The following is a 24,633-nucleotide window of genomic DNA, read 5'->3' on the forward strand; positions in this document are numbered from 1 at the left end:
CAATGAAACATATCTTAACATACTTAGAGGCTTCAGCACAAACTTTACAAAAGTTGTTGTCAATTATTCGTACGTCATTGCAGTTAGTGTGTCCAAATCGGTGCATGTAACTTTCACGCTCCGAAAGGAAGACTGCGCCCCCGTCACTCTAAATGGCACCCAATTACCACATCAAAATACAGTCAAATATTTAGGAATACATTTAGACTGCAGACTCACCTGGAAAAAAACATATTAAAAAAAACGAGACGAAATTAACCACAAATACAAGAGTCTCTACTGGCTACTGGGACGAAATTCAAAACTATCCATTGAAAATAAATTACTTTTATACAAAACCATTCTAAAACCAATATGGACATATGGAAAACAGCTTTGGGGATCTGCTAGTGCCTCAAATATAATAATACAAAGAGCTCAAAATTACATACTCAACAAATATCAAACACCCCATGGTTTTCCAAAACAACAGAAGTCCATGAATTTCTTAATATGCCCATGGTAAAAGAGGAACTAAGCACTCATGGGTTAAACTACAAACTAAGACTTCGAAAGCTAGCAGGACAACTAACTATACCAGAAAGTACTCGACGACTAAAAAAGCGGCGAGACATTTTTTACCAGGACAACCCAACAGACTGAGTTTCAATAAGAATAGGCAGGCTGGGACTAGCACTGGGAGTAGCGCCTAACACGTCAAGAAGCACTCAACGTATCTACTTATAGTCTCAAAGACTGATTGTATGATTATAATTTTTAAAAAAATATTCGTACGTCAACAGAAATATGTCCATTCTGGCTTCAACGTATTGAGTCTCCATACAGTTAATATAGTGTACAAACGTATTCAATTCGAACCATGCATGTTTGTGCTAACGTTTAGTTCTAAACGCTTTTTAATTATCTTGACTTTATATATTGGTCAATGTTCACGCCAAGTCCCCAGGACATAGACTGAGTTCCTATTAAAGAAATAAAACGATCGTAGAAATACATATACAATGTCGGTAGTCTTCCAAGTATAGCATCAGTAATAAAACGAAATGTTTTAAAGCGGAATTAGGACGCTCGGTAAACCACGCATTAGAATTTACATAAAATATTTTCGCTGCAGCATAGAATATCCATAAGTATATTCCGTGTTTTCCCGGTTATAAAATCGGACTGACTGATATTATCCTGTTACATAAACAATTCAGGCAAGGTCACGAAGTATCAAAAGTACCTACTCAACAAATTAATTTTTTTGCCTACTTTAGCTGAAGCTATCAGATTAGTTGGAATAAAATAGTATGTCTAGACTGTGGTCTTCACAGCGCACCAACGTATCGTGGTATGGGCCGTCAATGTCGATTGGTATAGCTGATGGCATTGGCGTTGCATGAACGGTCACGTCCAGAAAAATGCGGAGCAAGTAGCCAATTAACATGCGGCATCGTGAGGCAGGCGTCTCGGCGCCGCTATAAATATCCACCAAACACTGCCACAGCCGCAACGCCGCCGTATCGTCGAAAATGCAAAACATAAATCAGGGTATCCATCAGGGTGACATCACGAACTGATACAATGGATCGTTAAATTGTATTATTGATATGCGAAATTGGATTCCACCAGAACTTAGAATGAATTTCGTGTTCGCTGTTTAACATCAGTATTATAGGGAAAGTTTAAGCAACGTGTGACTATTTGGAATGTAGGTGAATACGTAAATCATGAGGTCAGTGAGTTAGGTCGCATCCCGGAAGCACAAGTGGTTCGTGGAGCGTCATCAGAGGTGCGCGAGATGCCGCTAGTGATCGCGCTATTTTTGTCTAGTCACCAGTTGAATAACCTCGATCAACTATTCGCACTTACTTCGCCTACGATACCCCTTCTTCATACACAAACCTCCAATATAATTGTGGTTACAGATACTATTGGGTGATAGGTATCTACTGACGACTTATTTATCCGCAAAGATTATTAAATATATTGTTTAAAAACTTGTTTTATAAATATATAAATATGACTACGGCAGCGATCTCACGGTTACTTAATTCTCAAAACGCTTATTATAATGTTTAACAAAAGTGAATGTTTCCCGTTATTAACACACGATTAACAGACACAACCGAGTGGTCACGCATAATTTAACTTATATTACGTTTAGGTATGCATGTTTTGTCATAAAAGTGTATTATTTGGCAAGAGTCTACAACATGGGCCGATGGATGTAACAAAAATAGAGTATATTATTCCATGCCGCTGACTTAAAAGCTTCAGGGTAAATCATTACACTATTAGGAGTTCTTATATTTCTTTTGATATTATTTAAAAAATACAACTAGTAATAAAGATACAGAATTTCGACAAAAAAAAATTAAGTAACTGCAATATTGGGTGTATTGAATTCCATTTTATCACTCCGTGACGATACTGCATACATTGGAAACAGGCCAGATCAACAAGTTCATATTTAATGAAAATGTTTGTACATTATACCAATACAATCAATTCATGTATAATTTGTCTTAAAAGATCCAAGAAAATCCTTATTCTTCTTTCTTTGTATAACTTTAAACAAAAGAAAAAAAATAGGTTTATGCCAAAAACTTTGTTCTGTGTCCAATTACGTCTTTAGAAAAACTAGTAAAAAATGCCTGATGGAAAATTGTACTATGTCTGACATGTCACAATGTTCAACTTATGAATTTAAATTGTGCACATAGAAAGAAACACTCATGAGCAGCCATCATATAGTGGCACAGGAACCAAATGCTCAGATTTGAGAGCATTATAAAAACTAAACTAACACTGCACTACAACATCTGACTTTTGGGGTACAAGCTATTCAATATGCTGGTAGTTTGGATATTTGATTACAATTTCAAAAACAATCATCGGCAGATATGAATATTATATATTTTCATTCCATTATCCATTTTCATTGAAATATGATAATTGTCAGTCTATTTAACAAAGTCTCCCAAAAAGTATATACTATGAGACACTTCCATTGTCTGGGAAGTAGATTAACGGTGAACATTTGTCATGCATATAATATGAATGAATGGTATAATCATTAATATTTCAGTTAAGTGTTTAAAACAATTTCCCTATCATAATAATTGTCAGCAAGCATACTCTTAAGATGACAGACATAAAGCACTTTGCCAAGAACCAGTCTGATGACACTTATCATTATATTTTATCTTTAATTAAATTTATTAGATTTAATGTGACATATCTGTTGTGTTCCTTAGAAAACCTGCAGTAAAGTAATAATACTTGTAAGAAATAATATTAACAAAAATGTCTTAGAACTTATGGATTTTCTTATGTTTCAATTTTTTAAATCCCTTATCCATAATTTAAAATAAAAATCATTCAAGCTTTGTAAATTACTAACAGATCTTTAATTTTAAATTTTGATACATTTCAAGCAGACAAGTGTAAATATGTTTAATTCAGTAAAATATTAATATATAATATATAAAAGTATAAGTAATAAAAATATATATTTATAAACCTCGATTTACTAGATAATTTTTTAAAGATAAAATGATTTTACTCACAATCTGAATATATTATGAAAATATGCAACACTGAAAAGACCAATTTTTCCTGTTATATTTAGAATTTAACATACTTAAGCTTATATTCAAGGTCAGTGATTGTTTTGAGGTAGCTTGTGTAACATAATTCAGTTAGAACATAATGAATCTTCATTTAACATAATTGAAAATTCCAGGAATTACAAAAACTGTGTAAGATAATAACTAACCTGTATCCATTTACTAAACTGGTATATTGTAAGTATTGATTTTAGATAGACAAAGTGAAATCAAGGTTTTAAATATCAAAATAAAAATAGTACCCACTTCAAAACATATTATGCATATTAAACATTAAATCATTTAAGTATGAATAACAAGGAAAATTATTAAATAGATTGTATAACCTTTTTTTCCCACATATTTTGTGCACTGATTCAATGTTTAGATGAATCAGAATTCAGTACTCTACAAGTTTACTTAAAAGCCGTTGTACTTGATACACTGTACTAGTGCTGATGTCATGAAACTAAGGCTACATTTCGAGAAAATAATGATAAGTTATGTACCATGCCTAATCGCAAGGCACGAAAAGTTCACCAACCTTTAAGATTATCTGAATAAAAGTAAACGAAAGTGCGATTTAAAAATCTTACATTTATAGCAAGAATATTTTAATTTATATGAAATATATGAGAAATATTATATCCATAATGAATATTTATAGCGTAGGAGGATTAAATACCTTTATTTTGTGTAATCCAATATCCTAAGAAAGCAGAGAGTTCTCCAATTTACACACCAGTAACACTGTCAATTACGTAAAATTCACTATCACAAAGAAACACTACACATTATTTCACTTATTATAAATAAATTGTGTGAAAATATCACATAATGCGCCATTTTCACATTAAATCCGATGGACAGCCGTCGACATTCGCTGCCATCTTTCTTGTCAAATATCTAAATTCTAAAAACTAAATATAGCGCTACATACGAACTCTGGTGTTATTTTTAGAAATTAAAAGGATGTGTCGGTACAACGGATACTAATGCCATCTACATAAACTCGTTTCCAGTCGCATTGCGCTAATAGAGGGCGCTTGAAAGAGTAAACGCAAACTAGAATGTACAAAACATATATCTAGGTGGCAGTATAAGTAACTATCCAAATATTAAATTAATCCTTTTTTATTTATCCAAGTGAAATAAAGTCCTTAATATAAAAATATACCTAAGACGAAAAGAGTACAATTACAGAGTAGGAAACTGATTACGCTGAATACATAAAAATATCGCAATCACATCTTAAATTGTATTTTGTAATCCATAGCCCTTAAAATACAAATCAATTCGATCAATTGTTTCTGTGTAAAAAATGAAGAAATATGACATCTTAATTAACGACAACGTAACGTAATTATTGAAAAGAAATTTTTTTTTTGCTGAAGTTCTAATAAACTTCTTTAAGACCAGGAACTGTATCACAGAACACGACTCCAAAAAGAGGTTTAAATGATTATTGATTTTAATTTTTTGGTTAAACAAGAATGACCAATACCTACGTAATAGATGCGTCACATTCATTTGAGCCTCTTGTTATCGATCAGAGAAAGTGCTTGTGCAATGATGCAAACCGCGACACTGACGCCCAACTATTAATATAAGACTTCAACACTGCACTTTTGTTTTCAAGGACCTATCTTTATTAATAAAATTTGTTAGTTTCAGTCTCTCTGCAATGCGAACTTATTTTAAACGCCTGGTTAAAACTTAGTAACGCTAAAATTGTACCAATTTCAAGTCTAGAACATCTCTAATAATCTCAGCCTGCATAGCTCTATAGATACATAAAGGGTCAGGCGTTATCTATTATTTATGCTATCAGTATTATAACGTAACTATTTCCTAAACGTAATTGTCAAAATACTCGTAACATAATCGACTACATACGTACATTATACAATAAAGATCAAAGTAATCAGCGGTGCATAATAACATATTAGATAAATGAAACACATAACATATACAAATAAACAATGTAATAAAAGGTTCTAATCATTTGCTGGCATAATCGATGTTACGTGGATGAAGCGGAAAGAGGAAGTTATGTCCACGTTAACGTCGGCCAAAACACAACCAGAGCACTGATGTAACTGAGTGGGGAAACCACATTTCTCTTGGCGGAGTTTCTCTATGCGCCCGCGCAGTTAACGCCGTGCCGTTCAGCAACGCGTATGCTTTGGCCCCGTTCAAACAAACGGTCAATACGACGTGTGTTCCTATGTGCCTGTGTTTTGATAATATATGTTACATTTGTGATAGGTGGATAAATATTTTGGGTCAGCCAGCCGTGTCCGACTAACTGTAAGGTTTGTCTAATTAATATTCTTATACTTAGACCTTACGTGATATAAGCGCATATTTATTCTGTGGCATTGGCTGTTTTGCTAAAGAATTGATGATAATGTTTTCGCTTTCCCAATCATATTAACCATTTTATTTTTAAAATAAGTTATCAATATTAACAATAAGAGTATGAATATTTATTAAAGCTTAAAGGCCTAATAAACAAACAAGCTTTTTATCAACTAGTTGGAATATATTGATGTAAAATTTAGCATTTTATATGCGAGTAATACTCGTAAACAGCTTTATTGTAAAATGTATCTTCAACAAAGTTTGAAATGCGAATCATCGTCACTATAATAATAAACAAGTGAATATTTTACGATAGATATTAAGTTAAAAAAAGTCAAAGACTGTATTGTGTTGGAGGTGTAGAAGTATTTGTGAACGTTAAATTTGTCATACTACATTTCAGTGTTGCAGATTCTTAAAGAACTACATATTTATAATTAAAGAATTTATTAAATTCACTATTTGTTTTTCACAATCAATATACAAAAAAAATTTGATTCTATTTGGCACGGAGCTAATTCGTTTGAAGGGAAATATATACTACTGGTTTTGAGGACTAAGGATAACTTCTCACCTACGGTCCATTATAAATCATCGGTGCATCAGAAATACCGACAAATTGCTAACATGCAACGCGTTTCCCGGTTTTTCTTCAAATTTCCTTCGAACAATGGATTGCAACAAGTATGTACAAAAAAGGTTGCATACGCAACTTATTGTTGGCGCTCGGTGAATGTCGATAGCTGTGAGGAAACAATGCGTGAAGTGGTATATCAATTAGGTTGCTTACGAAAGTGCCTTAATGGATAACGGTGTGGATTTAAGGAATCCTTAGGTACCTTTATTCATCGTGTTGATGTATAATCAAGTTTCTTTCAGACCTTTTATCTTTTAGTTGGGGGCATTATTTACACAAATGCTGGAAAAAGCAATGTATGAAACGATACAATATAAACATAAGTGTATTATATTATTTACTTTGCTCAATGTATTGTATTTTGTTAGCAGTCGCCCTCTGCAAGGATAGCTTTAATATAAGAAGATAGATATTAATGAAAGAAGGCTCATTAAATTAAAATTGGTTTCTAATTAAAACCCTATATACTGTCCCATTTACGAAAATGAAAATGCGTTGAACTCTTATATACGGAGAATGTAATAACTAATATTGTAATCGTTGCACCAATTACCTTATAAGTGCTAAGGTAAGTAAGTATTTAATAGTAACTGAAAATATCTAATATTTGACTTTGAGTTACATAAACATTAGGCACTCTTGAAAATTATTATTAATAAATTCAATGTGTGTACATAAGTTTGAAGTTAGCACTAAGCACATGCAGCGCTCTTACTTTCACCTTTATACTTTGGGGGTTTAGGTACCTATATCTCCCAATTACAATACTTCACGACTACATAGATTTTTACTCCAGGAAAACAATCTTGATTTGTAAATATAGTTGGTTCATTAAAATATTACTAAGAAGTTTAAATTTAATCAGGTGACAGGGTTAGTATAAAGCTTATTTTAAATGTTATATAATCTGTATCCAGCTTTCACTTGATCAGGTGTCATAATTTGTAGGTGCTAAGGACATTCCTTATTAGATCAAACATCTGAATCATTATTCTTTCTAGACTTAGTGTTAAATATCTTAAAGCTATAAAATTTACTTGATGGCGAGTAATCGAAAACTATTATGATTATTGGTTTGATGCTCTTTCTGATTTAAAATTACGTTACTCGTTATATTGTTAACTATAATAATTAAATAATTACATCGCATTGTGTTAAATTACTCGAGTTTAACACAAATGTGTTTTACAGACATTCACAATCATTTTTGTAATAACATTTATAAGTACATAAATATCTTAATGTCTCAGATACCTGCTCACCTTGGCGACGCATTATTTTAACTTACAATATTCAGTATTGAATTGTTGCCTGATCGTCATTGACCGTTTAAACTCTAAAGCGTTAATCATTAACCTCTATGAAGAGCACAAATTATTTGCTCTAAACCAAACCTAACGTAATCAAAAATAGAATAGTACCAAGTTAAAAACAGGAAGAACTTATACAAATTGGGAACCCATTGTTCTATTATAGATAGAGCAATATTTCACGAGCGGCCTTCGTGATGCACTCAGCTTTGAACTTTCAAATTGAAGCAAGATAATACCATGAAGCTAAGTGAAAGTTGTGCTTCTCCGTCATGCATCATTGTGTTGTTACAAATTAGACGATCCCATAGTAAAACGTCTACAATTTTCCAATTACTATTTTATCGCTTTCATTACATATTCCAAAAGAAATATATACAACCGTTAGCAAGCTTTAAAAGCTTATTAATTATTTCTGCTTAAGAAATATTTCTTTATTAAATCTTTTGTGTTTAAAATCTTAATTGCAAGGAATTTATAATTATATAATTATATCGTATAATCGTTTCGACATACTCATAAAAATAGGTAAATAATTTATAAAATCTAGTTTTATGAAGTAGTTCAAATTACATTACATTTGGGTAGCCATGAGGTCATCGCGCGTTATAGCATGATGAGTCCATCCGCAATTTACCCTTGATTTAGAGCTCGGGTTGGATAATGGAACACAGTAGCCACAGTATATTAGACGAAACCAAAAAAAAATGTAGAGCCTTTTTAATTTCTTTCAAATTCTTTTTCGAAGTAACACAAAATAATAGTTATTCTGCTATCGTAATATCGCATAACTCAGCCAATGCTTAATACTTTGATGTGATTCGTAAGCGAGGGTGTAATGTTGTAACGGACTTATAGCTTATCAGTACGACCTTGAGATAGAAAAAGAAGATATTACACCAAATATCAAGAAGGACAAAACTCGAGTCTTTACGAACAAATCGTTGAAATTTGTGATTTTATAATTGAAATTAGTAAAAAAATGTTTAAATCAATGTTCAACGGACACATTAAGATAATAATATCCGCAACTAATCGTACGCTATAAACCTATTTTTAAATGTATTTATTGATGGTATGCGGAAAAGCAATCCGTTAGATATGATCAGATTTAAATCCAATCGGAAATATATCAATTTCATAGGATCCGGCTGAGAGCATCGTCGAACCATGAAATTGAGGTCGAACCTTCGCGTTCGGGTCACTGACGATCATGACCGACATGTTTGATTGCAAATAATGTTGATCCAATCAAACTCATCATTACTCTGCTCACGATAGAACATTCAATTAATCGTGATTGCTTTCATCGGTGTGTATAATTGAAATCTAAACCGAGCTTTCATATACTTACATTCTGCTAGAGTTGAAAGAATAACAATCATTGATTCACCAATAAATTAAATAACTTCAGTGACTAGGTACTAGAATATTCATCATTTCCTCTACTATTGCATATTTCACCATATCCTTAGCGTATATACAATACATATATACTTAACTCTTGTTTCTACGACTCTACATATTTCTTGAGTTGAGTCACCACAAACTTTTAACAATATATTCCACAAAAGCTAAATATTATATTACTAATTTAATAATATTTTCTGACTACGTACGACCTATAAGATATTGCAAAATGAAACCCGTTTAAGAGACCGCATGAAAAGTTACATAAAACATTTCCACTACAGACGCGTTGCTAACTCAACCGGAATTGCAACTTGTTAAAGTCTTGCTTTTAAACTCTACAGTAATAATAATAATCATTACATATAATTAACTACACCACTACCCCACTGAAAGAATACTTACAATCACTATCACTCTCAACATCCTTACAAAAATATGTTTATAGACGAGTATAGACATCGCCACAAAAATAATTTGTTTTATATATAGAGCATAAGAGACACCTAAACTGGATATGGACGTAGATTTAAGGCTTAATATAAAATATAGAGAAAATTCGAAACGGAGTTATTAACTAAAGCAACTGAATTGTAAGAAATTTAAAAATAAAATGTTTCGCGTAGCATCTTATTAATGTGCAACAATGAGGAAGTCAAATTAGAAGTTGAATAGACCAAATTAAGGAAACAGCAGGTAGCATGGAGGAGAGTGGCTCAGTGCAGAGTAATGGCGGGATTTGGAGGAGGCCTATGCCATAAAAGAGCATACAGATACCTAATATAGGAGATATTTATATCTAGTGAATATGCTAATATGTCATATGTTCAAATGTATAAGTATCTGAATTAAAAGGCTATTAATACTATTATTATAATGTGCATAATAGTCAAAGGAACAAAGTTACATAATACATATATAAATTACGATTCGTGAAAGAACAATACCAATTGTGATGTTTTTATTGATTTAAGGTTAAATAAATATTGAGTGCAGCAACAATTGGACGAGGTTAGCCTGAATATCAAAGCCTTTCATTTTTATGAGCCTGCGAGTATGCGGATTTGTCACCAGAAGTTTTTAAATATAAAAATAAAAACAAATATACCAATAGCCATACAACCACTCAGATTTCTGTCTGTCGCCTTGATCATTATTTGTAGACAAATAGGTGATCAGTAGTCTTCGATACACGCCGTCGATTTTTAGTGTATGAACCGGTATTCACTGCCATATACATAGAAAAATGCATTGGTGCACATACGGGGTTCCATTGCACCGCCTTAGGGTTGAGTCACTATCCGATCTACAAGTCAGACACTGATGTCAAGGAAGGCTTCACTTTACACTTTAGCGACTTCTCAATGTTCTTCCTACTGTTTATAAGAGTAGTAACATATATTAAGACTTTGTCACAAACGATATAATTGCGCTCCAGTGTCATATTAGATAAGATTTATAGCTCTATTATCCTGTACTTATATACACGTGACATGTTTAATAAAGTGTCTCTACCTCTTGTTATGTTTAGCTCTGATCTAGGCCATTATTTTTATATATGGATAATGTTTCATTTCCGATTTTATCCTCATAGAAACCTCACCTCAATCCACAATTTAGACAAAAGTATTGTGGTCTATTAGAAACCAGTGATACTACTACTAACTAATAGTATGTTGGCTTGTTGGCAAATCCCGACTGGGATAGAGTTTCCATAACTTCAGAATAATATACAGTCAAAATCTATCGACGGAACTACTCATATTTGGTCGTAAAAACCGATAGTCGTAACAGCCGATGACGTTGTTATTAAGTACCTAATACAATAGAATTCAGCCGGGACCTTTGCTTTTGGTCAATATAGCCGGTATGTTGTTCTAAACGATGTCGTCGTAAACGGTTTTGACTGTTTTTGCAATTTCTCAGGCCGCATTTGATTACGAATCAATTTCGTAAGCAAGAAGTAAAAACCTCAAACAATTGGTCTAGATACAATTTCCTTTTTTGAACAAATATTCAAACTATAACAATAGAGATTTGTATGTGTAACAAGTTGGACGACAATTATTTCGAGACAAAAGCCATTCTACTATAGTATTTTACTGTTGGGTGCTATAATGATCTTATTGTTTAGAATAATTGCTGAGATAGATGTATGGAAACGTTTTTGTGGTTTCTGTCATGTGACAATTAACTTGCGGTTTCAATGAAAACTGCAAAACAAACAGTTGTGCCTCATAATCATAACAATAGTAATATAATCATCTGCTTTTTTATTACGTGAGAGGATTCCTTTGACTTTAATTATAGTTTGAAAAATGATTCAATTCGAAATTAGTCCTTTCGAAATGTTTATTAAATATGGTAAATTATTTTCCAGGTGTATGTGAATGCCGGGCCGTATGGATGGCGACGCACGTCTGGCGCTCGATCGCCTTACTTCTAGCTCTATCCACCATAGTAGTAGCTAAGTGTAAGTGTACCCAATACAATGATTGCGATGGCATTAATATCACAATTTCTGCACTTACCTTTAATAAAATAACCTCGATATAGTTTTATCTTTAAAAACACAGCTTTAATGCAATTTTGTGATATCTACGCCCTAAATCAACCTTCAACCTTAGCATCTGAATGTAATTTAATTCTAATTGAACGTACTTTTAGTAGAAATATACTTAATGTACTTAACTAATTTTTTTTTATTCATACATTACAGAAATACGTACATTATCACATATTACAGACTATGCCAATACAATATTGTCGAGAAAAAATAAAATATAATAAAGGTAAACACGTAATACACATAATATCGCTACTGTAAATTCACTCTGCAAACATATAAATATGTCTATAGTGTCGAAGACATAGGTACATAGGAACTGTACTCGAAGACATAGCACACTGGGGTTGCACACAGTCATATTTCTGACTATTTTGACATAGACATAGACAACATTTATTACTAACAAAACACACACACAGAAACACATAAAATCACAATAATCAAAAATAAATATAAATAAATACATTTTTTTAAAGAAAAAGGTTTAATTGTGTAATACGTGTGTGCTGTGGTTGTAATTGGCCCTGGCTCAACATTATGCTGAGGAGCAGAGTTGTTCCACAGCGCTGGTCTTTCTGCCAGAGGCTAGTTTGCGCCTCAGTCGAAAAAAAAGAATAAGAATCTAATAATACTAATACTCAGTAGAAATAAATAATAATAATAGTAGTAGTAAATTTTAGATAATTAATCGCTGCATATAAGAGGCCAAATTACTGCAATTAATGCCAACTATTAGCACGCCCAAGCAGGCATTCCATTAGTGCACAATCGTAATAAAAAGCGTTCAAGTTTCTCACCATTTGCGATGGCTGGGAGCGTCTTACTTTCGTCCAGAGTAGGCCACATGCGTTACTTACACAATGCCCTACAACGTGATATCAAGGCCGCAAAAAGTCAAATCCGTATGCAATTCAGGTAACCTAGTGTCCTAAAGCCATTTCCATTCTATTGTGCGTGTTTGTAAAATATTGATGTCAGCTCCAGTATTAGGTTCTTCAAATGTTTGGAAGAATGTTGGCGTAATTGCTAAGAATATTATGCTAAACCCTCAGCCCTAGCTGATGGGCGCAAATATTCTAGCTAGAATTTCTCAGAACGCTAATCCCGTACGCAAGAAATAATATAATTTCCTTTATATCACGAACTTTTACTTTCTATACATGAAAGTAAAAATGCAATTTTTTCTAGATGCAGAACTAGATGCGTGGCGAGGCGCAGGTCCAGCTGTGACAGCAGCGCAGGAGGCTGAAGATGAGAAACGAGACTCGGAACTGTTAGCCGCTGTTAGATATTCTATAAAGCAATGGGAGCTAAGGAAGGGACGAACGAGGTAATATTTTATCACCGGTCATATTTAAAGAAAGTATTATTCCAATGAAAACAATATTTTACAAAATCTAGATAGTTTAAAAAAATCTCAAACTCTAACTTAAAAAAGTATCCAAGGACGATTTTATGTTTTGATAATAAATGTTGATTACAGATACCTATCTGTCTGGCTGATCTATCTCTCTAACCTGAGCAATCAAAAATAAGCAAGCATAAGCAAATGAGCAAAAAAAATATCCGGAACCAATAATAACGGATAATTATAATACTCTTTGTTAGAACGTAAAGATAATTATAATACTTACGCATTGTTTTGATTTGTTTCATTGAACAAAATATTAAATTCCGAATCGTTTCATGTGCAAACTACATAATAAGGCCATGTTAACAATCCAAAGTGAACAATATTACAATAATGAGATTTTTAAACTCGGAATTCTATGGACAGTATCGTACTGTTGTCAGCAGAATGCGGATAAGAAAGGGCGCCGAGAGAAGGGACGTTACTTGTAAGATTGATCTCAATAAGCCTTCGTGATATATTACTTCTTCTAAATCTTAACTTCCAATTCATTTTCACGAAATAGATACAAACTTTCTCAGAAAAGTGGCATAAACTCGCAGGTCTTTAGGACATTTGAATGCATTTTATCAGAAAGTCTAATCACGCTTTCACCGCTTCATTACTTTCTATAGGCAGTAAAAATTTCGCAAGCGACTGAAATTCGAGTGTTCCCTACGATTGCTCACGATTCTCACGAAATTGTTAATTTAATGTGAAAGCTTCAGAATTTCGATAAATTTACTACATTCTATACATAGTAATCGCGCAGGTTATTCGATGTGATTAGTCAGGTTGAAGATTCGAGGTATGAGAAACAAGAAAATTATTAGAAAGTACATGCAAAGCACGTACTTGCCCGTTAAGAATCCGATAACAACACAAAATATATATACCTATATGTTCTTTTCCCACTGCAGACGAGACATCGTTTCTCTCAGCTTAAAACATGTTCAGCCATTTGCTGACAATACACGAGTAATATTTGTATAAGAGACAGCGTGAAAGGCGAAAACATTTTATTGTTTGGAATATATGGATTCCCTCATTTTGTTTATCTATGAACTTGGTTACGTCGATACCAGAGACAGAATTGCTGATTCAAACGGCTTACTTAATCCTTTATTAACTTCTTTAGATAAAATCTAAATGATAGTTAATTTATTTTTTCTATATTTAATCACAATCTTTAATAGCAGCAGGCAGGTTAAATAGCCAATAGCTCCTATTGATAGATATGATAGTTTACGCTAATTCACTAATTATTTTTTAAATATATCATGGTATTATAATGACGAATTAAACATTCTGAAATATGTACTTAAAATGTATTGTATTTTCTATACGTAATAGAAAACCGATTAGAGAAATTAGAATAGAATGAAAGCAATAAAAGATGATGTAACTAATAAATATTCAAGACGCCGTAAACTGAACACCAATTATTTAGTTATAATTAAGTAATATTACACTGTTTTTTTTTTTAATAATTTTAGGATAAAGAGGTCTCAAGGCAGTGTGTGCTATGGAGAATTTGGATGTTTTGAAGATGCAGGGCCATTCGCTTATTTGGAGACGCTTCCCAGTCCTCCGAAAGAGGTCGGCACCCAGTTTCTACTCTATTCCACGATAAGCAGGTATTTCTAGAAAACTATTCCTTTTTTATTACATTCACAGTATATTGACTTACATTAGTAGAACGCATACTGTGTAATGGTAATATTGTCGTTTGCCGAATATAGTTTCATTTTTGTATGCCTTTTTCAATTAGATCATCTAACATAAATTAAAAATATCTATCATATAACATAAATTTAAAAAAAATTATATGTAAATTTATTTTTCATGACACTGACAAGTGTTTATACTATCATAACTTATGTCTTCATATTCCAACTAACTGAGCTTGTTCTTAGAGGTGACCAGCCACTTCTGGCAGTCTCGGCAAGCAACATGTCTGCAGCGTGGAGTTGGGCAACTCGGGCCTTTGACGCGGCGCGCCCTACACGGGTTATTGTTCACGGCTTCGGCTCTAATTGCGATAATGTCTGGGTGTACGAAATGCGCTCCGCTTTAATGGCTGTAGTGAGTTATATTTATACTTATCACTATATTTACTATACGATTTGTCAAATTTAAGTTTAGACGAAGTCGAAGTCGGAAACCAGTTAAAATAGTAGAAACTGTTTAAGATTTTTTTTAAATTTTTACTGCCAAGCTTGAGCATAATTTCTTTAACAGGAAGAATGCAACGTGATCTGTGTAGACTGGGAAGGAGGAGCGTCGATGCCCAATTATTTAAGGGCCGCGGCTAACACGAGGCTTGTTGGGAAACAGCTTGCTATGATGTTACAAGGTATGATTCCATTTTATGGTTAATATCATTTTCGTCAATGTTTTAATTAAGGTACTAATAAGGAATTGTTCAATCCAGGTTTGGCGGATAACATAGATGTTCGTTTTGAGGACATTCACCTAATAGGATTTAGTTTAGGAGCCCATGTTGCAGGATTCGCCGGCTCTGAACTTAAAAACATAAGTCGCATAACAGGTATATACATTTTCATCTTACACTAATTATGATAATTTATTATTAAGTATATTTATATTTATCCTGTATACCCAGGGTAACAGCTAAATTCGGTAGATGTAAACAAAGTTTTTAATAATCAGTAAAAATGTATTAGGGATATTATGGGTGTTGGACCTCTTGCACCTTATGGGCCATTTTTTAAGAACTTGACTTGGTATTTTGACAGTACCAAGTTTATACATCTATTCATCATCATTCATCATTATAGTCCTTGATGAAGTTATGACTGTAAAGAAGTATCCAAAATTATTTAAAACATTTAAGGAAACTTGCCTGTAGTTACGGTAGATACAGGAGGACATCCCTTGGGATCCAACACAGCTGTGGGTAGCATGCTGCACCCAAGCTGCTTTCTTAAAGTGCCTTCCAAGCGCTTCGTGCAAGATCTTCTGAATGGTCGTCCCTAAAATGCCTATTAGAGTATCTATCTCTCGATACGTCACATGACGATCTTCGAGAATTAGTTGTCTCACAGCAATGATGTCAGTGAAGTCGGATTTTTGGCGTCCTTCGCGAGATTTGTCACCAACACACTAGTGTTATGTATGTGCTGGAAATCTAAATACCAGCGTTCGACAGTCTGCAGACATGGGGCATCATCACTGAACACAGATGTTAGCTCTTCAAAACACTGAAGCCGTGTCAGGCCTCTTCAAAAGTTGTGGAAAATTATTCTACGAACATTTTCCTTAGAAAGATTCATTTAACCTGACAGATTCCAGACGAAGCTGTGACTAAACAATAGCATTAATGCTAATAACTTCAACTGTTTTGACATTAAAAATTTAAGCACATTCGAATATAGAATAGATCCAAATTCAAAATTTCCGGGAAATATGGAAATGACAAAACACAAAAGGCATGCCTCGTATGCAAAAAATTTTAACAAACTACTTGATCACTTTCCTAGAAGTTTCCTATGCCTAAGGGGAAGGTGATTAATATTTAAAGGGCCTTCATAGCGTGGGCGACTATTTGGACCATAAGTTTGACAATAATTGTAAATAACTTAACTGTTCTTATGACATTAATCTCTCTGAATGAAAACCATTTATTATTGTTATTATGATAGCTTCTGGTATATCAATTTGGAAAGATTCCAAGAGGACTTCATGATGATCGAGATACTTTATCAATAGTAATTTTACAGGTTTGGATCCAGCGGGCCCGCTATTTGAATTTCAAGACCCGAGAGCTCGTTTGGACAAAAATGATGCTAAATTCGTAGATGTAATACACTCGAACGGAGAGAATCTGATCCTGGGAGGTCTAGGCGCCGCACAACCACTCGGCCATGTAGACTTCTACCCAAATGGAGGGAGAGTACAGCATGGATGCTCTAACTTGTAAGACAAACATATTGTTTAAATAGAAATAAGAAAGTCAGGCAGTCAGTTCAGGCAATAACAAATAAACATACTCATCATAATCAACATCTTTGTGTTAACTTTTGTCATATTAATGTTTCAGATTCGTTGGTGCCGTGTCAGACTTGGTTCTTCCATGGGCGGCGGCATCTATAGAGGGCAGGTCCCTGTGCAACCATCGGAGAGCGTACAAATTCTTCACAGATTCTGTGTCGCCTAAGTGCCACTTTCCCGCATTTCCTTGCTCAAATTACGACGCTTTTTCGGAGGTTATTATGCAATATCCATTTAATTAATGTAATGACTGATAGATTGAAAGAAATGTTGCCTTTTCATAGTACTTTGGCAAGTGCAAGTGTGACAGTGCTACCGGTTTACTGGTTCATTATTGACATATCAAGCGCAGCACTACACGATTTGAATCGTCATTCCTTGTGAAATGGTCTATCTTAAATAAGCTATACGTTTTAGGAGTTCATTAAATATATGATAATTCCAGGGTCGATGCTTTCCATGTGACGCGGAGCGACGATGCGGTAACATGGGTTATTACGCTGACCGTTCACTTGGAAGAGGTCAACTTTATTTATTGACGAGAGAAGAAGAGCCTTTTTGCGGTACGTAATAATGTCAAGATACTATTTTACAAAAAAATGGTATCGCTTGGAATGGTGTTATTCTTTTAATATTGTTCCGTGATGTTAATTTAACGAGCTGCGAGGTATTAGAACGACATAAGTTTCGTTATGATTTTAACAGTCCTGTGTTTATTTTTAGCGCATCAGTACCATGTGGAAGTATGGGGTGGAATCGATGCAGGGGAAAAGCCTAACTTTGGTCGAGTAACATTAACTCTACACGGAGACTCGGGCCTCAACGAATCCTTCCCTATGACCAAGTAAATTATTAATTTAAATACAAATTATAAAGAGTAGCGTTTAGCGTTAGTTTTCTGGCCTTTAATTCCAAGTATTGCTTAAAGATTCTAGAGTACAAAACAGCTGTGACCCTGCGGAAACCTATCTTATAAGTACAATTAATATTTTTTTAGACGCGAGGACAGCTCTGGTATGAGCCGATGGACACGGGTTCTAGTCCCACACCCGGCATTGGGCGTTCCTCTTAAGGCCACACTGCACTACGCCGCCTACAACGGTTGGCTGAGCGCCGGTGCTAAGCGAGTGCATCTCGATAAACTACTCATCACTGATAGCTTTGGAAAAACGTAAGTATTTAGAGAAATTGCTACAGCAAAAAATTCAGTACTCTCGGGTATATAAAAGTATTCGTAAAGGAATTAGGAAAATTTTGTAAAAATCGCTCAAATCAATCTCTGACTAATTTCAAGGTACGTTACTGTTAATTTTACAGATCCTCATTTTGCAAACTTTTATGGTTGGTGTCAGATGAGTCGGTTCAATTACCTCTTTATCCTGGGGATTGTGAGATGAAACCGGTATGTATAGTATATACTACTTAGTATTACTAATATATATAGTAGATATCAAACACAAAAATATTTTACTTTTTATGTTTTGTTCATATTTAGATTGACGGAATCGTTAACGAAACAAATATAAAGGAAGATATAATCTTAAATGACAACGTGACTAACATCATCGGCGACGATCCACATGACAACGAGCTTCCCGAAGAGTCACCACAGAGACCTTTTGCACTTGTGGATACATACGAATGGGGCGGAGGTGACACTGGCCGTGCTTTTGGAATGACAAACACCAAGACTGCACCCAGCGGTCTAGTGGAGATCGCCGAGCCTGTCCTTAGACCTAGACCGAGAAAAACTCCGAGACAAAGATCCGACAACCCCGAACAAATGCACGAGATATTAGAACCACTCCTTCGACCGACGTCTGCTCCCAGATCTACATCGCCCCCTCCTTTACGAAAAGCGAAACATTTTGACGTAACTACTCCGACGAGTGACCAATTCGACGCCAAGGCAGACAAAGAAGAAACCAGTTTTGCCGTTCAGTTTCTTCCTGCTCGTCTAGCTTCCTTCATATCGAGAGCAGAAAGATACGCGAGGGATACTCTTCTACCGTTAGTATCAGCCTACGCTCCAAGTCTACCAATATTTGGGTCAAGAGAGCTTCCAAAATCAACGGCACGATTCATACCCACCCAAGAACTGAACGCTACAGATTCCGTCCCCGTCCCGACGCCGACTTTAGAAATGAAAATTGAAATGCTTCAAACGATGGGTCCGCCCGGAGAGAAGCGAGAGTTCGAGACCCCTGAAGATCCTGACATTCCCGTAGTCATTTCTACCACCACATCATCATCCACAACGCCCACTACAACCGCGGAGAGATTAAAATCGGCCCCCACAGAAATGCTGCTAGTGGTGGCCGGCCCGTCTATAGCCACTAGCACGGCCTTGCCTCCCGTGGCACTGCACAGGGAGGGTGAAAAAATCGTTATAGTTTACCCGACTAACGCGAGAGAAGAGAAGAAAATCCGGTCACATTCTTACCCCGAAGAAATGCAATTCGAGGCGCTTTACAGGCACACCGCCGAACCCACAGCGGTGAAGGTCGATTTGCCCACGTTCTCTCCTCCCATCACTACAACTCCCACGATAGCCCCCGTCAAAAGATCTAGCGACCCTCGGTACTCGCCTTCGATCACGAAAGACTTAAAAAAAGAGTACATCAATGACAATTACTAATGGAAATATTGCATTAATGAAAGCATTGTACAGATTGTGTCATTTATGTTAAACGGATGTGTAAATAAGATAGATTAAGTAACTTTTATATTTAATTAAAGCTATTTATTAAACGAACTTTTAATTACCTTAACGTAACATCGGAGAACAGAAACTACGAATTAAAACATAAAAGTAAATCACAGATAGTAATCCTTCGAACTGAACTGCTCTTATGCGAAAAGCACCAGCAGCTGAACCACACAGCGGTGACTCAGCTCCTCGTAGAACAATCTAATCACTTTATTGTAAACGAAAAATTAATTGTCATAACGTAATTTAGTCTTTTTCTTAATTATTTCATATATTTATCAGAGTGCTGCGTTAGGATCTTGGCTGAAGACTTAGCGTCTAAGAATAGCGAGTGCACGGATGTGAGATGCGCCGGCGCAATACGAGTGGCGCCATCTGCTCGCGCCGCTAACATCGCCGGCGTCAGCAGTTGTGCTGCGTATCTAGATAAATAAATATTTATAACAAACGTTTGACATTAATAATAAGAATTACTTCATGTAATAATAAATGTAATGGAAATACCTCAGAGTACTATTGGTGCCGATCTCGGCGAGTGCTGCCAACGCCTCGTCCTCGATTGATATACCCTCTGTGGTCGCACGCAGTTTTAATATCTATAAAATGTTTATCTCATCAAATGCAGCAGTCAACGTCGAGTCGTCGTATCGACCACGACAACACTAAATAAAGTACATCTCTTTCACTACGTAAACTAAGATTGCTCAGATTGTGTACCTGTAATAGCTCAGCTTTATTGTACGGCAATGTCCTTATTATGAGTAGTCTATCTAACAGATCCAAGGGAATGCCGTGAGGGGAGATAATGTCCTCTGTCCCTCTGAAAAATACAAATATATATAAGAACATATTTTTCAAAGTAACCCACAATGGGCTATTTGAAGGCGTGAACAATTTTAACCTATAACGCAAATGGCTTTAAAACGTGCTGTGAATAATTTACACACAATCATTAAATTATCAAAAACTCCATATTTATGTATCTTGAAATTTCTTTGGCATATATTGTGTGAACATTTTTCTTATTTAAGAATGATAATTAACACGTAAATACTTGAATTTTGATTACGTGTTTACTAGCATGGGACGACAGACGGACCGGTCCTACTACACCCGTTTAGAGAGATCTTGTTTAATCTGAATTTTCTGAACAGAATTAAAAATATTAATTTGTACTAATAAATAATCAGAAATGGTTTTGAGATCGTCTCAAATAGCCTATTAGCAATTAGAATATTCTAAATCCGTAGAAGAATTGTGAATACAAACCTTATTTGACAACGCCCTCTATTGGTTGCGAAAATAACTATGGGAGCTATAGCAGACTCGAGAGCTCGGTGTAGATAAGTGAATGTTTCAATATCTAACATGTGCACCTGAAAATTAATGTTCATTTATCAACTTGGCTGCAGTAAAAACGTCATATTTACACTATGATTTATTAAGGATTGGAACTAAAAGACTGAAGGCATTTATTAATATTATTACCTCATCAATGAACAGCACCCCTGGCACTAATTCTGCTATACCTTGGTCGATGTATTTATTTACTACTTTATTGATTTCCTTTCGTAATTTATCTGAAAAAATATATTTAATTGTTAAAGTTGTACACTGTACGGTAAGCTAAGAAAACAATTTAAAAATATATATATAATAGATACAAATATAGTACCTGTAATTTCTGTCTTCTTTGGTTTCATAAGCTGTCCCATCATAGACATAATGTCGTGTCCACCCTGGGGCCTGGCATTGGCACAGTCCAGGTCATGCAGAGTTACATCCTGGACCACTTCTTTCTTTTTATGAACATCTCCCTTTGGAAGCGGCACATACTCTTCTGCCTAAAAAAATAGTTAAATTCTATCCATTTAAAAACAAATACTAATTGTAATCTTTTAATCATGTACACTTTTTTTGTCAACTCATGTTTATGCTATGTTATAAATTCAAAGTCAAGTGCTTTAATAATCCATTTAGGCTGGTTTAGATTTAGATTTTACATAAAAATAATCTATATCAAAATGGTGTTGATTAAACAAAAAAAAAACATTCTTCATCATCTTATAAAATTACAATAACACAAAATATCCTCTATTTAAAAAGAAATACCTCTAAATCAAATTCTGTAGCAAATGTATCACTTCTTCCTTGACGCTTAACAGCACCAGAATTAGCTTCAATATAAATGACATCACCCACTTCAACCTTTTCTTTCTGAAGAGACTCATAAATGGTGGGATCCAACTTTAATTGTTTTGTGCCTTTTGCAGTCTTTAATCCTATGATGACATGTGATACAGTTTTCCCATAACCTGGAAACAAATTCCTACTTTAAATCTTTTATTTATTATTTTATAATTACCAATGTCATTGCATTATCCATAACATTCATAATATTTAGCAACAATGTTGGCTGACATAAAAAGAACATAACTTATATGCAATTTAAAAGTTTAAAATGTCATAATACATGCCTCCAGCAGGATTTTCTGTCTCAACTGGTGTCAGCTCAGTGACCTCTCCTTCATAAACTTCCTTTGTTTCTCTAATACGCAAACCTATTGCTCTTCGGAAATTTTCCATCAAAACTTCAGTTTTCTTTATCTCAGTACTATATACTTCACTGCCTACCATAGGACAAAATGGTACCTAGAATGATTTACATTTTAATACTAAAAATTCTTTGACCTCCACCACAGGACTTTGAATATCACGTTAATTACCTTATTACCAAGTTCTTGCGCGATTGCTAGAGCAATGGCAGTTTTGCCTGTCCCAGGTGGGCCTGCAAGTAGTAGTGCTCTACCAGCCATTTTTTTACTTCTAATCATATCAACCACTAATCCAGCCGCCTGTAACAAATTGTTAGGTTAGCCATTTTATTGAAAATAGTTATTTTTACTTTAAGTTTTATTTAGTAGTTTATCATAGCAACCAAAACATAACCTTAGTGTTTGATCAATACCTTCTCGCCTTCATGTGCTTTTATGGTATCAATTAACTTTAAACTAATCTTGTCTGATTAAAAATAAAAGAGAACATTGAAAGGAACCTTAATCAAAATAATAACACACCTCTCTAGCAGATTCTTGGCCCACGAGACCGGCTGCCATCTGAATAGGTACCCCATTTTCATCTAAGCCTAAACCTTTTATGTGACTATGAGCTGATATTCTCTGAGTTTTGGCAGTGCTCTTGACTTCTTCAATCTTCATTTTTGCCAATACAATAACTGCAGAGTTTGAGTAATAAAAGTTCTTTTTCGCTTCTTCGCGCTTGTTTGAAAAACTGAAATTCTAAAAACCAGAGACAATGTGATAAATTATAATAATAGATAACAATAATTTATGTGTTAATAACACATAAATTGTTACTTGACTGTGTCTGGAATATACTGTCTACTGGGACTTCTACATAGATACTAGATTTTTTTAAATATGTGATACAATAATACTAGAACCAATAAATAAGAAAAAATTAAATAGCACAGTTTGATTCTGTGGAAAGTATTCGGCCCGTGGATTTGACATTTATTTTCTCCCTATTCTGCGAGTCTGTTTTTTTGTTTTTTTTTTTTAAATAATTTTATGGCCTGGTAACGAGACCTTTAAGCCAAGTCTTATTTACGGTCACTAATTCACATGTTATTCTATCGTTTCACTTGTTTTCTTAAATCTTCCCCACGGTATTTTTGATGTATTTATATAATGCACTATAACACTTTTTGTTTTTGAGCAAATCACACAACTGGCGGCGGGAGGGATCACTAATTTCCATTATTTCACTTGCCAATATTAGTCTATTAAAAATGAATATTTGGTTTTGGCATTTAAAAAAGATATGGTTGATATCTGCGATCTCGTTATTATTACAGAAAGAGCAAATATTGTTAGCTATAATATTAAGTTTAGCGAGGTGCGCGGGTGCAGTGTTATGCCCAAAGCGCAATCTGTTGATTGTGGTAACGAACTCACGACTCACGATACAGCTAGTATTCAACTCATCATACCAGGGTCTTATATGTAAATTTTCCTGTATACTACCATACCATTTTCCTTTCAATTTTTGATCTTCTTCCCATAATGTTGTCCATAAATTTTTTATCGAGTTATTGATATAATAATAATAATCAGTCATAGGAACCTGTACCACATTTCTGACATTAAGAGTGTTAATCCCTTCATATGCAGCTTTGTCTGCTTTTTCGTTACCAGTAATACCTTTATGTGCCCTCACACCCACATAAAGGCAACAGTTATATCTTTTTTATGCAACCGCAAGACAGTATCTTTAATTAAATAAATAATATAATTAGTTTTAAAATTATTAATATAAGAATGCTTAAGGCTATTTAAAAGACTCAAAGAGTCTGTCAAAATTAGAAAATATTTACAATTATTTATAGAAATTATAGATTTTAAAGCGGCAAACACTGCATATGCCTCTGCTGTAAATATGGAGCACTTTTTATCGAGAGCAAAGCTTTGAGCTACATCTTCTTGGGAATCATATACCGCACTTCTCACAAAATCATTGCCTTTACTGCCAGTCTTTACCCTTTAATCAGTGTAGATTGTATAATACTTGTTATTTTCTTCTATAAAAGCCAGTAAATCTGAATTATTTTCGATTG

At 34.3% G+C, this 24,633-nt stretch overlaps 3 protein-coding genes across 17 annotated transcripts in view; 1 reads left to right on the forward strand and 2 right to left on the reverse strand.

Annotated features, from left to right (window-relative positions):
* Window positions 1-4,475, reverse strand: part of LOC123707566 (NUAK family SNF1-like kinase 1) — a 28,455-nt gene extending 23,980 nt beyond the window's left edge. For all 14 annotated transcript variants that reach the window (XM_045657706.1, XM_045657716.1, XM_045657705.1 and 11 more), the window contains exon 1: window positions 4,279-4,475. The gene's annotated coding sequence lies outside the window, so the exon portion shown is untranslated. The remainder of the gene's footprint in view (window positions 1-4,278) is intronic.
* A 1,281-nt stretch (window positions 4,476-5,756) lies between these two features.
* LOC123707045 lies at window positions 5,757-20,036 on the forward strand. 2 transcript variants are annotated; one of them, XM_045656810.1, is made up of 14 exons: window positions 5,757-5,908; window positions 11,695-11,787; window positions 13,072-13,213; window positions 14,770-14,910; window positions 15,190-15,358; window positions 15,515-15,629; window positions 15,708-15,824; window positions 17,017-17,212; window positions 17,337-17,502; window positions 17,733-17,850; window positions 18,011-18,131; window positions 18,285-18,458; window positions 18,605-18,689; window positions 18,783-20,036. In XM_045656810.1, the coding sequence occupies exons 2-14, from the start codon at window positions 11,721-11,723 to the stop codon at window positions 19,923-19,925; spliced, it is 2,754 nt and encodes a 917-aa protein (XP_045512766.1). In that variant the 5' UTR covers window positions 5,757-5,908; window positions 11,695-11,720; the 3' UTR covers window positions 19,926-20,036. The 2 variants fall into 2 exon arrangements, with proteins under 2 accessions (XP_045512766.1, XP_045512767.1); XM_045656811.1 differs by having other exon boundaries at window positions 5,757-5,903.
* On the reverse strand, window positions 20,009-23,325 carry LOC123707046 (ruvB-like helicase 1). Its single transcript, XM_045656812.1, has 10 exons — window positions 23,075-23,325; window positions 22,724-22,852; window positions 22,475-22,649; window positions 22,110-22,312; window positions 21,673-21,841; window positions 21,486-21,577; window positions 21,267-21,373; window positions 20,715-20,817; window positions 20,502-20,593; window positions 20,009-20,419 (listed from the first exon to the last, which is right to left on the reverse strand). Exons 1-10 carry the CDS (start codon window positions 23,213-23,215, stop codon window positions 20,260-20,262), a joined length of 1,371 nt encoding a protein of 456 aa, XP_045512768.1. The 5' UTR covers window positions 23,216-23,325; the 3' UTR covers window positions 20,009-20,259.
* Between the last annotated feature and the right edge of the window lie 1,308 nt (window positions 23,326-24,633).

This window comes from Pieris brassicae, chromosome 3 (assembly GCF_905147105.1).
Source record: "Pieris brassicae chromosome 3, ilPieBrab1.1, whole genome shotgun sequence".
Classification (NCBI taxonomy): Eukaryota; Metazoa; Arthropoda; class Insecta; order Lepidoptera; family Pieridae; genus Pieris; species Pieris brassicae.